The sequence below is a fragment of the Pseudorasbora parva genome, chromosome 6 (genome assembly GCF_024679245.1).
Source record: "Pseudorasbora parva isolate DD20220531a chromosome 6, ASM2467924v1, whole genome shotgun sequence".
NCBI classification, from domain to species: Eukaryota; Metazoa; Chordata; class Actinopteri; order Cypriniformes; family Gobionidae; genus Pseudorasbora; species Pseudorasbora parva.
Window position 1 is genome coordinate 24,085,553 of NC_090177.1, and position 16,663 is coordinate 24,102,215.

Below are 16,663 nucleotides of genomic sequence, written 5' to 3' on the forward strand. Positions count from 1 at the left end.
CTAAAGCATGGGTTTCATAGAAGAAAATCTTTCCATTTGATTAATGTGGAAGTATTAAGTGAGAAAATGTCCCATGCGGTGCTTTTACATGTGTCAGCAGTAACTGAGTGTCAGGGCGGACTCTGAATTTGACTCAAAATGAAGAAGCAAATATCCTGCTTAGGTCAGCATGTCAGGGCACACAAGAGACCTCTACTGCACATAATTTCACACCCCATCCAGATATCAGAACTCGTAAAGATGCTGAGCTCTTTGTTCTCACAGCCCGGTAGACTATAAAGACAAAAACATCCCATCTGTTCATAGTTACCTGACATGTGCTCTTCTTCACCCTCATCAGAGTGTAGGTTAAGTGTTATTGGAACTTTAGAAGTTAAGGGATAAAAAAACAATACTGCCAAGTGCCAACCTCACTTTGATACTGATACACACAAATCTTGCATTATCATGCTATAAATCTAATTTTGATGGATTTATTGTAGCCTTCAGTGCCAGCAAAGCTATTGAAGTGTATTATATTCTTAAATCAAAGATGTACAGTACACATCTAGTCCTTCAGCAGCATGACTTCCAAGGCTGTGATAGATGTGGCTTTGTGTCCGTTCTGTTTATTTAGACTTTAAATGCTTGCTTTCTTTTCCCCCTGCAGTTTTCTTTGAGTTTAAACATACAGCTTTGATGGGAGAATTATTAATTCTTTGATGGGTTAAAAAAAAAAAAAAACTAACAAAACATTGCCTGAATATATAAAGTCACACTTTTAGATCTCATTTGCAGCTTGATTAAAGTGAATTATCATGATGCTATAGCATCTTTCCATTATTGTTAGCAATTCCACAATATATGACCCAGCAGGGAATATTTTTAGTTTCATTAAATGGATGTTATGATCTCAAATGCATAACATATGATATAATATTTCTTCCTAATCTCCGGTGCATAAATCGGTAGGAGGTGGAAAAAGTGGCAGCAGACCTGTCTAGACAGTTTCATCCTCAGTTCTTTATCTAAAGATTTGCGTCAGAACATGGTAACTCAGGACGTGACTAGCGTTGTGTTTTTGTTGGAATGGTTATCTGGAAGATGGAACAGCACTGATGTTCAGAAGAGACAAACTGGCAAGGCTTGCTTTTCAGCATCAAAACACACCCATGTATTAAAGAGCATTTAATCCCTCATTTAATGGGATTTGTCAAGTCAGAGCAGGAAAATAACGAGTCAGGAGAATACATTTTTGATGAGTTTTGCCTTGAGAGGGTTTTATTGACAAAAATAGTAATTTTCCCTCTATAAAGCAGTAGTTCTCAACTGATTTGGCATCGGTATTTTACATTTAAAATGGAGTGGAAACCCAACACAGTACCAAAAATTTGACATAGAAATGTACCTAGATGCCAAAATATAATTGGTTCTAATTGAAAACCTTATTTTTCAGGGTTGTTTGAATGATCTAAAACCATAGTATGTGCTCCAAATACACATGCTTGTGACAATTATCGACTAGTTATTAATTCTTATGTCCAGATACAATTGCATTTCATATGGAACTATTTAGCTTTTTTTGTTCTTGAATGGTTTATGTCTCTGCTTAGATGCAGCTACACATAAAACTGAGGGAAGCATAGTTATATAAAATAAACCAAACATATTTTCCAAATTGTGAAATTAGAGGAAATGGCTTTTTGTGATGTTGGAAAGTGCATTGGCTGGGTTTTTTTCTGTCACTATTTATATGAATCTATAAATAAAATAAACCAGAAAGTCATTCTGTGTCCGATCCTGCAACTAAATTGTGTCCAGCTTTCTCTGGAGTAAGAATGCTTACTTTGTTCATACTGTAAAATTTTATGGCCTTTCATTCTCAAAGACACTAGGGAAAAAAAGAAATGGCATAGTAGCTTTTCCACACCAGCTTTCCAGCTATGCTTATTGGAAAGACTGCATTCCCACAGCACCACAACCACTTTACAGTTTCCACTGCTAGACGCTTGACACCTATCAATGGAACTGCTGCCCATCAGCGGCATTAGAGCATGTCTTGCTGCACTCTGTTTATTATTCTGCTTTATGTCATATTTTGGGCATTTGCATTTAAAAAAAATAATAATGAAAATGTCACACCTATTAGGTGTCTGTCTGATACGCCCAAGCATGCCTAATAAGTATGCAGGAGTTCAGACAGACACTCCCTGCTCCGTTAGATCTGCTTTAAAGTGTTTAGGTGTTGTCTGCGGACTCCGGCTAGTGTCCTAATCCTAAAGTGTCTCTCATTAGATAGGACAGGCTTGGCATTGTAATGACACTCATTGAACTACTAGGACATCAAAAGGTGCTTTGACTGCTGACATTTCTCTTGAGGGGCCAAAGTAAACTTCATCTTTAAGTACTGGGTAAGGTACTAAGCCCTTGGGAGTACTCATTCATTTATCTGTCTTTGTCCAGAACTTCATACCATGCAACCTCTGTTTAGGTCAGTAATTGATGACATCAGTATTACATGGTTTCAAAATGAGTTTTGTTTTGTTTACAATGTGTCTAGTAGTGCTGCTTGCTGAAGTGCTTGCATTAGTATTCTTCTTCCAGTGAAAATTTAGGTGAATTACACACTTCCACACTTTTTCACGACCAGATATGAATGATACAAATCGTGTGGCTTAATGTGACTTACGATGTTTGCAGAATATCATAGAGACTGGCATGGACCTAGTAAAAGCCTAGCAACTATAGCACCCAGTAACCAGCCAGAGCACTCTAGCAACCACCGAGCAATGCCTTAGTTACAACCAAAACACTAGCAACACCTTAGTAACCACTTAGCAGCAATCACCTAGCAGTGCCCTAGCAACCACAACACCCTTGTAACCACCAGTGCCCTTGAAAATGCAAATGCCGTAGCCACTCAGAATACCCTAACACCTAGCAACCACCAACACCCTAGCAATACTTACACATGGGGTTGTTTTAAGCCAGTGGTTGGTTAAATGTTTGCTTAAAATGACCCAATCGCTGGATTAAAACAACACAATAACTGGGTTAAAACAACCCAATCGCAGGGTTAAAACAACCCAATCGCAGGGTTAAAACAACCCAATTGCTGGGTTTGTCCATTTTCAACCTAACGTGGGTTATTTTTAAGACAGCATTTCTGTCTTAGAGTGTAGCAATGCCTTATTAATCATCCGGAATTAGGATTAATATACTGTATTGTATCCACACCCTTTGTTTAAGTGAAATTAATGAAACTACATTATCTTGACTTTGGATAAAATTTTCGTCCACAGTAGGAGTTTTCTTGTGTTTTTTTCCCCCCACAAAGTATGTCAGATAAAGAAAGATTATCAGATCTGTTTTCATAAAGACATTCCACAGTGAATACATACTTCTAAGGCTACAGTTTATTTATCGGAATGGTTTATTGTGCATGTATACTGTGCGTTCATTCACATCTGCATGCGTGATGGATCAGTCCAAAGCTACCATCAGCCACGACTGACAATAATATAAACCTTGAGCCAATTTCAATTTCAAGCTTTCAATAAGACTTGTTTTTGAGATAAAGGTTTGTACAATACTATAAATCAAGATAGCATGTATGCTTTGCATTAGCTTTTGGCTAAAAATGTAGGTCTTTCCTTCTCATTAATCAAAGGAAATATTGGTGAGCTCTGGCATGTGCACTGACAGACAACCATATTAGATATGTGGAGAAGCATGACTTCAGAACAGCTTCAATCCATTTTGAGAAGCCACTTTGATAAGCCATACTTAGCAAACCAATTTTCCATCTCATGCTAATGGTCGCTGGGCATAGTATCTCTAAGAAGTTCCTCTCAAAGAACTTCTTAAATACAGCTCATAAAGATGAGCTGAAAATCCCTCAACCTGAGATGGGCTTTATTGCATATGTGAGGTTCGCTGTGAGATCAGTCCTGCTGGCAAGAGGACGCCATTATAAATGTAAGGAACATTTCTTCCTCTCTAATTTTCCAAGAGGTCACAGATCCAAAGAAAAGACAGAAGAGATTCTGGGATAGTTCCAACACTAAGGTATGCATTGTAAGCAATGGGTTTAACCATATTACTGACTAAAGGGATGGCACTGAATGCCAGTGTCAGAACTTTTCTTTTGGTGTCCTTTTCAACCTCCTTCAGGACAAGGATCCCTTAGTGGATATGAGACTTAGCAGATCCTTTTTACCATTTATTGTAATTTGTATAACAGGTTTTTTTTTGTGTGGGTTCAGCGTTTCTGCAACCAGGACAAGCGGTTTGGAGAATAGATGAATGGGTTGTTTTGTTTAGTTTTATTTATTTAATTTTCATTTGTGTTTTTAATGTCTTGTTTCATTTTGTTAGTTGTTCACAAAATTAGTCTGAGATCAAACAATATTCAGCAGACTCCCTGTTGAAACATCTATTTTGCAAGAGTCTTAGACTGTATATTATGAGCTATATGAACTATAGCTGTATATTTTCTGTGGATCACCGACAAGTTACCTGGCACATCACTAAAGCTAAATGGCAACACTCAAAATATTTAGCTGAGCCGAAACTGGCAGTCAGCTTGGCATTCAATCTAAATACAGCAGCTATGATGGATTATATAAAAACAGTTCTTTCTTAACTCCCTTACTGCTTACCTTGAACATCTGAGACACAATGTGATTTATGGCCAATCATTGGAGGGATAATTGGAACGGCTTCATGGTTAAAGGATGTATGGTCTGTTTAACTTAATTCATGACTTAATGAAGATCATTAAAAATGCAATGTCCTGTACAGTAAAAAACTTTTTTTCTTGAAATTCACCAAATTTATTTGTCCATTTAAGTCTTCCCAGTGCCGACACCTTTGCCAGGAAGATGGCAAGAAGATTCAGTTCAAGAAGATTGCTATCTCACACTGTTGTTTATTGTGGCAGAATGGATTTCCGAATACACTTTAGAGTCACTCCTATAAAACCGAGAAGGAAAAGCCCCGTTCTTCACGTGGATATTTAACCAGAATCAATCGCAATTGCTGTGACCGTTCAAGTACTTCTGCAGATTTAAGACGGTAGGCTATGCAGTATCTGCTCTGCGAGTTTACACTGGAGCAAGACACATGTGGGTTCTCTGGGATTAAATCTATAGAGGGGAACCGATTGTTTTTGTACTCTCAGTCTTCCCAGATTAAACAGAGCCTCCGTGAAACTGACTGTAATTTAATGGCACTGATTTTATGCTCAGTTTAGTTTAATCTATTTTTTTAGGATCAATGATTTTGGTTCCAGCTAACCCAAACAAACCAAAAACGAGCAGATGCTTTTCATTCATTTGTTATTCATATGCAAGACTAAATAAGGCCATCTTTTACAATCCGTGTAGAATCGTGAACATTTTCCCCCCCCAAATGTTTTCCTGTCTTGCTGGACGTATAAGCAAGTTCAATGGCAATGGCCCATGTTTCCCATGTTTTTGTTTTGTTTTGTTTTGTATAGTGTTTCCCAGCATGCTCTATCTTATTTACCCCCACAGCCTCTCACAGTGTTGAAGGCTCTTCAACACTTCAATTAACACCAAATCAGAAATGAGAGCTTTCAGCTCCTATTATACTGGATATCATTTAGATTAATTATTACATTAACTCACTGTTTAACAAAATATATAGTTCACACTGAGGATGGTAAATAGACTAAATCAAGCAACACATATTCTGCTATGAAAGTCATCCCCATAAAACACACATTTCACACATTATTTAATTTAGTTTTTAGTTTTAATTATGATGTAACAAATCAATTATTTTGTCTTTGATTGACAGCCCTAGTTTTTGTCTGGCTACCACCAGATCAAGCTCAATTTATGATTGAACATTGGTCTGGGGAGTCTGCTCTGTATTTTATACTGCACAAGAGGCGTGATAAACGAGCATTATTCAAAAGACTCTGTATGCAATTGGATATTCCTTCAACCAATCAGACCACAGTAGCGTGATCAACAGGCAACGACCCATCGCTTTTCTATCCGTCATTGTTTTAAATAACGTGGCAGGTGGAAAAGCCAGTCTGTGATTGGTTCCCGCAAAAGTGTAACAGAAGCAGTTGAAATGAATGTACGGGTTTCCAGACTGAGTTGCAGGGCGAAATCAAATCGCCGGCAGATCAGGCTGGTTTACCCAGTCTACTGTAGTGTTATATTTTAGCTATGGAATAATCCCCTGGACTTAAGTTTTTTTATGCGAATCACTGGTTGTAATCACTAATCGGTGTGACATACATGCGTACCTTTATCCAAACAAATAGCTGCAGAATAAGTAATGGTGTGCTTTACCATTACTTGTATATTGTGTGTATCTGTGCATTGCCTTCTGTAATTCAGGGAAGTCTTGCAAATGTTTCATTATTAATGTAATTTAATCAAATGGTTTAAGATGAGCCTTAACCCACACCTGGCAGTGGTTTAGAGTGCCTCACTAACACAAAGGCATCCACACAGAGAATAAGACGTGCAGTGACCTTCCTTTCATCTGACTCACAAAACTCACATGAAAAGAGACGCTTGAATTGTGTCCAGCTGCACCTTTTAAACTCCTCTCAACCTTCATATCCTCTGGAAAAACTGATACAACCTTTGTTGCATGCTTTTCCTCTTACTTAACTATGTATTTCCTTGTCACTTTGAATAGATTTCTGTGTTGTTCAAGATGCAAGATGCATCTCATAAAGCATATCTGCCATGTTTGGACTGGCGGGAATTCTTTCCATTAAGAATTATGATTAGGTATATACCATACTTTGTTTAAGTGTAGTGTTTTAGCTTTTCTTTGGTTTCCCTTTACCCCCCTGTAAATTAGTTTTCCATGTTTTCTCTCAGGGTCCACTGCACTGGACCAACAGCTTGTCAAAACTAGGGTTATTTGTGGCTCATTTGAATTTCTGTCAACTTCTCAGCTGTAACAATAAGTTGAATTGATGTAAAGAATATTAATAACTAAGGCCCTATAAATCACTGGACTTGTGACAGCAAAGGCTATATGAGATTTAAAGGCCATGGCTCTTTTCATCTTTTTAATAGAATGATCTCATGACAGCTGTAAGGTCTGTTTCATTATCTATCTATCTATCTATCTATCTATCTATCTATCTATCTATCTATCTATCTATCTATCTATCTATCTATCTATCTATCTATCTATCTATCTATCTATCTATCTATCTATCTATCATCTATCTATCTATCTATCTATCTATCTATCTATCTATCTATCTATCTATCTATCTGTCTGTCTGTCTGTCTGTCTGTCTGTCTGTCTGTCTCCTTCTATCAATCTCCCACCTTTCACCAGAATCAATAACAGAATTGAAAGGAGTTTTCAATTAATTTCTTCTCTGGTAATTAATCCTAGTGGCCAAACTGTACTTAATTGTTTTTAAATACATTTTTTGATTGTGTTTCCTCCATTGGTTTGGCTAATTTCTTGAAACAAAAAATGATATTCTTAAAATTCTAAGATCATTTGGCAAAACAGTCTTACAGTTCAGCACAACAATAGTTCACATAAAAAAGCCAATATCTCTCCCAAAACTGTTCACTCATGCTTCAAATCTAAATTCCTTTCCCATATAAAGAGTCAGTGCCATGAAAATGGCAAAGATCCTTCTCAATTGCTTTGGCTCATTGCTTGAAAAAGACCGGACGTTCCCAACACTCTTGATGCTTTTACCAAAATAATGTGGATGGGTCGGCACAACACCATGGTTAACCTGCAAAAGCTCATACCTCTCCAAAAGCACACTCATGTGTCAAAACTAAATGTCCTTCTCATTGAAACAGTCAGTACCCCAAAATGCTTTGTCTATTTGGCAATGTTTAGTCACTATGGCAGAGGACCATTAACATATCCCTCATGTCCACCTTTCAGTCTTAGCCCAGTCCTTCAATGACAATGGTTACTGTACTGTTTTGTGTCTAGCTAACAAAATACAATCTGAAATAAAGAATTAGGATTTTAGGCTAAGAGTAGCCTCCCAGGTTTGACATCACACATTGCACTCATACTGCCAAGGAAATTGTAACCTTTATCATTCACACACATAAAGTAACTTCCATATCAGAGTAAACAAATGTATACAGCATAATATACTGTAATATAAACACACAAGCAAAAAACAATGAAAATTATGCAGCCTTCAGCGCTGTAAATAAAGCTGGAGTCTCACAACTAACAGTTCTTCACTGGTTGCTGTCCTCACCCACCCTCCTCACGCTGCTGTCACCTGACTGTCAATTGCTGTAATATATTTATCAAATGTTCCAAGGGATTTATGTATGGTATTCATGGTATTATGTTCTTGACTAATTTGGACAATTGAGCAGACTATTGTGCATGTGATGACATACATTGAAATGACACTGACACGTTTTGGAGTGAACGACCATTAAACTGACAATCAACAATCAGTTTAGATCAACAAGATCTATTTACTTGGAAATTGTGCTAAATGTAGGCTACCTGTACTTAATCATTTGCAAAGATGTTCTGAGACATTGAGACATATACCTAGACATTTCCAATTTGATGAAATGAGAAATTCAGTTCTGCTTGTGAACAATTGCCAAGTGGTTTGGAGGTTTGTCCAATGTAATTTCTGTTTCAAGAAATGAGCCAGAAAACATGTAAAAGAAATACTCAGTGTAAAAGCAAAAGTGACCAGAATATGTGCCCAGTTTTAAAAAGCTCCTCTGTTCACAGTTTTGTTTTGAGTGAACTGCAGCTTACACATTTGGTAAACGTCTCATCGTCAATACCTAAGAGAGGAGGAGGAGGAGGAGGAGGAGGAGGAGGAGGAGGAGGAGGGAGGAGCAGAGACAGACAGGAGGGTGGGACTGCGGAGGCCTGCCCTGCACATAGGCGATGGAGACATAACAGGAGACACATAGCCACGAGAAAATACATGTCTGTCAATAGAGAGAGAGAGAGAGAGAGAGAGAGAGAGAGAGAGAGAGAGAGAGAGAGAGAGAGAGAGAGAGAGAGAGAGAGAGAGAGAGAGAGAGAATATTAAATGACTCTGATGCCAGGACACACAGCTTATTTAAATAGCTACTACAGCCCACAACAGCAGTTGCTCTCTCCTGTTGCATAATGGACATGCTGAGAATGTGTTTATCTTGTTTTGTTTGCATGGTCTTATTTATTTCTATTTGAGTGAGGTCTATAACACATTGCACTTGGACAATGCTGTCGGATTGGCTGAGGTTAGTTCTCGTATTTACTTTCTGGACACAGTTGGTCCCATCAGGTTTAGGTGCTGGGAATACACGTTACCGCTTCTATCACAGGAACTGCTACACCTGCTTCAATGGATATCATGGATACAACACTGGACACTTGGGGGCAGGTGAGTGTTACTGGTTTCGCTGTGAATCGATTCAGTTGATTCATTGAACTGATTCTGCTTTTTGAGCAAATAACTTTTTAAAAGTTGGAATGTGGTGGAACACATTAGTTTAATGATCGTGTGATATTCTGGGACAGAATTTAATTGTGCCGTATGATTTGGTAATATCTTGGCTGTGACAAAAGGAGCTGGAGATGATAATGCCTTCACTCCACTGTGAACAGATATCAGATGTGGAACAACACAAATAATAAACTGGTACATCAGTGTTTGCCAAATACTATAGAGACAACTCATGTTTTGTTCTCAATTTTAGAAACCAGCAACTTATTACAGCAATTTGATTTTTGACAACTTATTAATATTTCATGTCAAATACTTTAGGCTGTGTTGAAAACTCTTTTAATGGACGCAGATTTATGGATTTTCTCTAAATGTAGGGTTTGGAGAGGGTATGGAGACTATCAAAGCACAACAAATCATTAGAACACCATACGTTTCTCATGACCAGAGTAAATGAACTTGAGCTTTACTTGAGCTTGATGCATGTTATTAATTTTGTAAAAATCTGTTGGAACGATTTGTGGTGTTTGGGATTAGTGAGTTTCAGTAGACCCTCAGGGTTATATCGTCTGCACCACCTATGAAGAACATGGATCAGGTAGACAATGTTCACTCAACTTTGACTCTCTCTGTCTCTACTGCCAAATTGGTGGTGTGCAGAAAAGTTCTTATGTTTTAAGTTTAAACTCATTTAAGTGAGGCGTGCAGAACACTGCAACTAAAGGAATGTTTTGATGACTGCATAACAGGAAAATAAAGTAAACCATTTTTCCCTTTCCCACACTAAACCATTAAAGGGATAGTTCACCTAAAAAGCAATATTCTGTCATCATTTACTCACCCTAATGTTGTTTCAAACCTGTATACATTTCTTTCTTCTGTTGAACACCTAAGAAGTTATTTTGAAGAATGTTGGTAACCAGACAGTTGGCGGTACTGACTTCCAAAGTTTTCCCTCCACTATGGAAGTCAATGGCTACCATCAACTGTCAGGTTACCAACATTCTTCATACATTTTTGGGTGAACAATCCCTTTAAAGAATGTAATTTTTTTTTTGTGTGGGGCAGCATTAAATACAGGTTTAAACCATTCAGACATTTGTGATCTGTGATTTATTATTTTTTGAAAGAAGTCTTACCAGGCTTGCATTTATTTAATAAAAAATATAGTAAAATCATTAATATTGTGAAATATTATTACAATTTGAAATAACCATTTTCTATTTTAATATATTTTAAAATGTAATTTATTCCTGTGGCGGCAAAGCTGTTTTTTTTAGCGTCAAGTCTGAAAAGTCAGAAATCATTCTAATATGCTGATTTGCTGCAAGAAACATTTCTTATCATTATTAATGTTGAATACATGCTCCTTAATATTGTTGTGTCAACTGGGGTTCTTCGATGAATAGAAAGTGCAAAAGAACAGCAGAAATATTTTGTAATATTTATAAATGTCTTTACTGTCTCTTTTGATCAATATTAATTAAAATGCATGTGGGTGTATATTGCAAATTCTCGCAATTGGAATTAGTGCTGGACTTAAGCTGTTTGTCATGTTCTGGGTCTTTTATTGGATAATAGATATTTTGAAAAAGTAAAAAAAAAAGTAAAAAAAGTTTTCCAACGTTTTCTTCATGACCTTAAATGGAGATCTGGTCTTGAATCAGGGTGCTCCAGGCTAATGCTCTCTTAGACGGAATGCAAGATTAAGGAGAAACGTGTTTTGGATTAAAGGTAGTCTGCTTGGCATAATCAGCCTGCTGGGATGTCCATTATTTTTCATTCCTATAAGAATTCCTCTGATCATCTTTACTTATGAATATTGGGCTAATATTTTGCCTACTCATTTTCAATCTCACATGCCCTCTTTACTTCAAAATTGTTTACGACAGACTTAGATTTTGCCTCCACAAAATCAGATTTTTAAGACATGCTTACCTAGAAAACCGTATGTCTTCACAAAATCCTGCAATGTTTGTAATACAGATAGTAATGCAAGATTCAAGCGTGGCTCACGTCTATGATATCAAGCCAGATCTTTGCTGAACTTCAAAGCAAAGGTCAGTGATTTGAACCCAGTTTTGAGCGTATCATGATAAGAAGCAGTTGTTTTTCTAACCTGTAGACCTGAACATTTCAAGCTCACATATGTCATTGATTTTACCTTCTTATTGCAGTGTCTCAGCTGCACCTCACATAAGTTTAGGACTTTGAGGGCCAAATAACATAATTGTTATTTTGGTTGAAATGTGGGTTTCCATATTACCTTGCGCACAGTAGGATCCAGAAGCATGAGACCACATTGAAGTTCTGAGATTTTAACCTGGAAATAAAAATGGTTTTAAGGTTTGACATGAATCTAAGAAGAAATCAGGTCAGATGTTCTTCCATTGAAGCTCAAAATCATCTTATCATCTCAATCATATTTTATTTGTAAATGTTTTGGTTGTTGGACAGTCAACTCTAATCCCATGCTACTCTAATTATTATTTTTTTTTTAACTTAAAGTCGGCATAAAGTGAAAGTTGTGATATTCTTTTCTTCCCTATTGTGATGTATATCCAAGTGAAACAGCTTCTCGGACAAGAGAAAATGTAGGACGGGACTTGATTTTTTATCCATCGGGAATTGATTGGATGGTTGTGGTTTGCTATTGCTTGTGCTCTCATGTGAGTGACAGTTTGTCCCACCCTCATGCCAAACAAACACGCTGTCAGAGAAGAGATGTCTGCAAGAGAGAGTGGAAGTAATTTTGATTAAAGATTTTGAGGGCACATGAAAAATATATGTGCATGGATAAACTATTTATAATAAATACTTCAATATTCTGTTAAAAGAAAAGAGTTGTCAATTTGGAGTTCATGGTGACTTGAAATCACTCCGTATACCAGGGGTGTCCAACCCGGTCCTGGAGGGCTACCACCCTGCAGATTTTAGCTCCAACCTGAATCAAACACACCTGAACCAGCTAATCATGGTGTTCAAGGCTGCTTGATAATTACAGACATGTGTGTTGGAGCAGGGTTGGAACTAAAATCTGCAGGACGGTAGCCCTTCTGGAGCAGGGTTGGACACCCCTGCCCTATAAAGGAACACTTTTTTAAAACAGGATAATTTTCCAACTCCCCTAGAGTTGACAGTTGAGTTTCGAATCCATTTAGCTGATCTCCGGGTCTGGTGGTAGCACTTTTAGCATAGCTTAGCATAGATCATTGAATCTGATTAGACCGTTAAGGGGGTCGCACACTGGATGCGATGCTCGCCGGCGCGCAGCGTCTTTAAAATTTGAACACATTATTTTCAATGAGTGTACACACACCGGCGGCAGCATTCGGCACCTGTCTGCGGTGACTCAGGAATTTGTTCAAAATCCTGTCGCGCCACAGAGCACCATTTCAAGGTATTATATAAAATGTAAATTTATATTTCCCTCAAATCGTCAATGTACTTACTGATTTCACTCTGTGCTACAAGATGCACACATCGTGCAGCTCTTCTGTCAGAAGTCGATTCAAAACTGAGCTCACGCGTATATAATGTGCGCATTCGGTGTGAGATACCGGCTGCGCGGCGCTGAGCTTCGCGTCCGGTGTGTGACCCCCTTTAGCTTCTCATTCAAAAATGACCAAAGACTTTCGATATTTTTCCTATTTAAAACTTAAATCTTTTGTAGTTACATCATGTACTAAGACGCAAAGAAACGTCTCAGGTTACGTATGTAACCATGGTTCCCTGAGAGGGAACGAGACGCTGCGTCGAAACGCTAGGGGACGCCTCTGCGTGCCATGTCATGAAGCACTTGTGTAATCAGTCCAATAGCGGGACGATACGTCACGGGCGGGTGACGTCATCGACCAGGAAGCTATAAAGCATGCCCGGACCAAACAGTCACTAGCTTCTGAAAAAGTCGAACAAATCGATCACAGGCATGCCGGGAGTATGGCATCTCGACGCAGCGTCTCGTTCCCTCTCAGGGAACCATGGTTACATACGTAACCTGAGACGTTCCCTATCTCGAGGGAACTTCGAGCTGCGTCGAAACGCTAGGGGACCTCAATACCCACGCCGCCAGAGTCCCAAATGTCTGTTTGTGTGATTTAACCCAGAAACACCCGGGACCCCGGAGTAGAGGCTACGTCCAGATTGTAAAACCTCACAAATGTATGCGGAGAGGACCACCCAGCCGCATCACAAACCTCTGACAGTGAAACTCCCTAAATAAGAGCCATAGAGGCAGCCATACTCCTAGTAGAGTGGGCGCGGACCCTCATAGGTGAAGGATGTCCGACCGACTCATAAGCGAGCGAGATAGCCTCGACTATCCACTTGCTAAGCGTCTGCTTTGAAGCCGATTTTCCCTTACTCGAAGACCCAAAACATACGAACAACTGTTCTGATTTTCGCCACAGGGCAGCTCTGTGGACATATGCATCTAGGGCCCTGACCGGACATAGCAGATTTAGCTTCTCTTGGTCTTGACTAGTGAACGGAGGCGGACAGAAAGCCTGCAGCATTACTGGTCCCGGCACGTTGGTCGGGACTTTAGGAACATATCCTTCCCTCGGGAAGAGAAATGCTTTCACCATTCCTGGTGCAAATTCAAGGCAGGAAGGTGCTACTGATAGAGCCTGTAGGTCTCCTACTCTTTTCAGTGATGAAATTGCTAGGAGAAACACTGTTTTAAGTGTGAGGAACTTTTCTGACACTTCCTCTAACGGCTCGAAGGGAGCCAACATAAGGCCTTCCAGCACTATGGCCAGGTCCCAAGTCGGCACCCTGGAGCGTGCCGCAGGTCTGAGCCTCAAGGTACCACGGAGGAAACGCATGACCCACGGGTGTCTCCCTAATGATGCGTTATCTAATGGATTATGATATGCAGATATCGCCGACACATACACTTTCAGAGTCGACGGGGATAACCCTGCGGAGAATTTTTCTTGCAAGAACTCGAGAACTGAACCGACCGGGCAGTTAACAGGGTCCAACGTCTGGTGCGTACACCAGGCGACAAAAACTCTCCATTTGAGTGCGTAAAGTCTCCTTGTGGATGGTGCTCTGGAGTGCAACATGGTCTCTATCACCTCAGTCGATAGACCCGTGTTTATGAACTGGGCCCCCTCAGGGGCCAAGCCCACAGTTTCCACAGTTCCGGGCGCGGGTGCAGTACTGACCCCCCGGCCTGTGAAAGAAGATCCCTCCTGACTGGGATTTCCCAGGGAGGACCCTCTAGGAGAGACATGACGTCTGAGAGCCATACTCGGCCCGGCCAGAACGGGGCTACCAATAAGAGCTGAACCCCGTCCCGGCGGACTCTCTCCAGCACTCCTGGGAGCAACGCCAGAGGGGGAAAGGCGTACAGACGCAGCCTCGGCCACGTCTGTACCATTGCGTCCAGCCCCAGTGGGGCTGGATGTGTGAGGGAAAAGAATGCTGGACAGTGTGTCGTCTCTCGAGACGCAAACAGATCCACCTGGGCTCGCCCAAAGCGGATCCACAGCTCCTCCACCACCTCGGGGTGGAGCCTCCATTCCCCCGGCACCACTCCCTGCCTCGACAGGGAGTCTGCCGCTACATTCAGGACCCCCGGGATGTACATCGCCCTGAGTGAGAGCATCTTGCCTTGGGCCCATATTAGAATGTGATGCGTGAGCTTCCACAGCCGACGCGATCTCAATCCCCCCTGGTGATTTATATACGAGACCACCGAAGTGTTGTCTGACCGAACTAACACATGGCGGCCCCGTAGGTCTGGGAGGAAGTGTTTGAGTGCTTGAAACACAGCCATCAGCTCCAGCTGGTTTATGTGCCAGGAGAGCTGATGGCCCCTCCACAGACCTTGGGCCGAGCGGCCACTCATGACCGCTCCCCAGCCAGTTAGGGAGGCATCCGTCGTTAGCATTACGCGACGACAAGGAGCCCCCAGAACTGGACCTTGGGAAAGGAACCAAGGATCTTTCCACTTCACCAAGGCACGTAGGCAGCGCCGCGTGACCTTGATTAGGCGAAAAGGGTTTCCCCTCGGGGAGAACCCCTTGGTCCTGAGCCACCACTGCAAGGGTCTCATGTACAGCAGGCCAAAAGGTATCACGTTGGACGCTGCTGCCATCAAACCCAACACTCTTTGAAAGTGTTTGACAGTGAGTGACTGGCCTAGCTTTATCTGGTTGACGGTATTCAGGATCGTTTTTACCCTGGGCGGAGATAGCCGAGCCGACATCGTTCTCGTGTCCCAAACTACCCCCAGAAAAGTAATGCTCTGCTGTGGCGCCAACATACTTTTCTTTTCGTTCAACCTTAGCCCCAACACCTTCATGTGGGCGAGAACAGCATCTCGATGCTGAACCGCCAGTTGTTTTGACTGTGCTAACACTAGCCAATCGTCGATGTAATTTAGCACGCGGATGCCCTGGAGTCGCAGCGGAGCCAGAGCTGCATCCACGCACTTCGTGAAAGTGCGGGGCGATAAAGCTAGACCGAATGGCAGCACTCGATATTGGTACGCTTTTCCCCCAAAAGCGAACCTGAGGAACTGTCTGTGCTGCGGAAGGATGGAGATGTGGAAGTACGCATCTTTTAAATCTATCGTGACGCACCAGTCCTCGGACCTGTTGTGACACACGATCTGTTTTATCGTGAGCATTTTGAATTTTAATCTTTTTACTGCTCTGTTTAGATGACGCAGATCTAAGATAGGCCTTAACCCCCCATCCTTCTTTGGAACTATGAAGTACCGGCTGTAAAACCCCGACTCTCTGCAGTGGGGAGGGACCCGTTCTATAGCCTCTTTTCGCAGAAGAGTCTGTACCTCTTGTTCCATTACCAGAGCCTGGTCGGGGCTTACTACCGTGGTAGTAACCCCGTTGAACACGGGCGGGTGTAACCCGAATTGAATTCTGTACCCTTTTTCTATTGTACGCAGGACCCATTCTGAGACATTCGGCAGAAGTTTCCACGCTGCCAGAAAATCTACTAAGGGAACCAGCCTCTCGAGGCTCTGGATTTTCCTGTGTGGTCAGCCCGGTGTCCTGTAACGGATAACCGGCAGGTAGCAACCGAACTGACCGCCCAGGGGCCCTCCCGAGAGGGCGCGAACATCCCCAAGCCGCTACGTTTCCGGGCGGACATGGAGATATGCGTTCGCCGGGGACCGCCGCGCCCTGAAGCACCAATGGTGGCAGGGTTGGCAGACCGGCCCCCCGATGGCACCGGGAAAGAGCGGGC

General features: G+C 41.2%; 1 protein-coding gene across 2 annotated transcripts in view; it reads left to right on the forward strand.

Annotated features, from left to right (window-relative positions):
* Positions 1–16,663, forward strand: part of megf6a (multiple EGF-like-domains 6a) — an 87,229-nt gene that overhangs the window by 26,298 nt on the left and 44,268 nt on the right. The window contains exon 1 of one of the 2 annotated variants that reach the window (XM_067446358.1): positions 8,981–9,379. The exons of the other annotated variant lie outside the window; for it this stretch is intronic. Within the exon in view, the coding sequence (XP_067302459.1) occupies positions 9,217–9,379 (163 nt within the window). The 5' untranslated portion in view covers positions 8,981–9,216. Of the gene's footprint in view, positions 1–8,980; positions 9,380–16,663 lie in introns of those variants that run through there. 2 annotated transcript variants of the gene reach the window in all.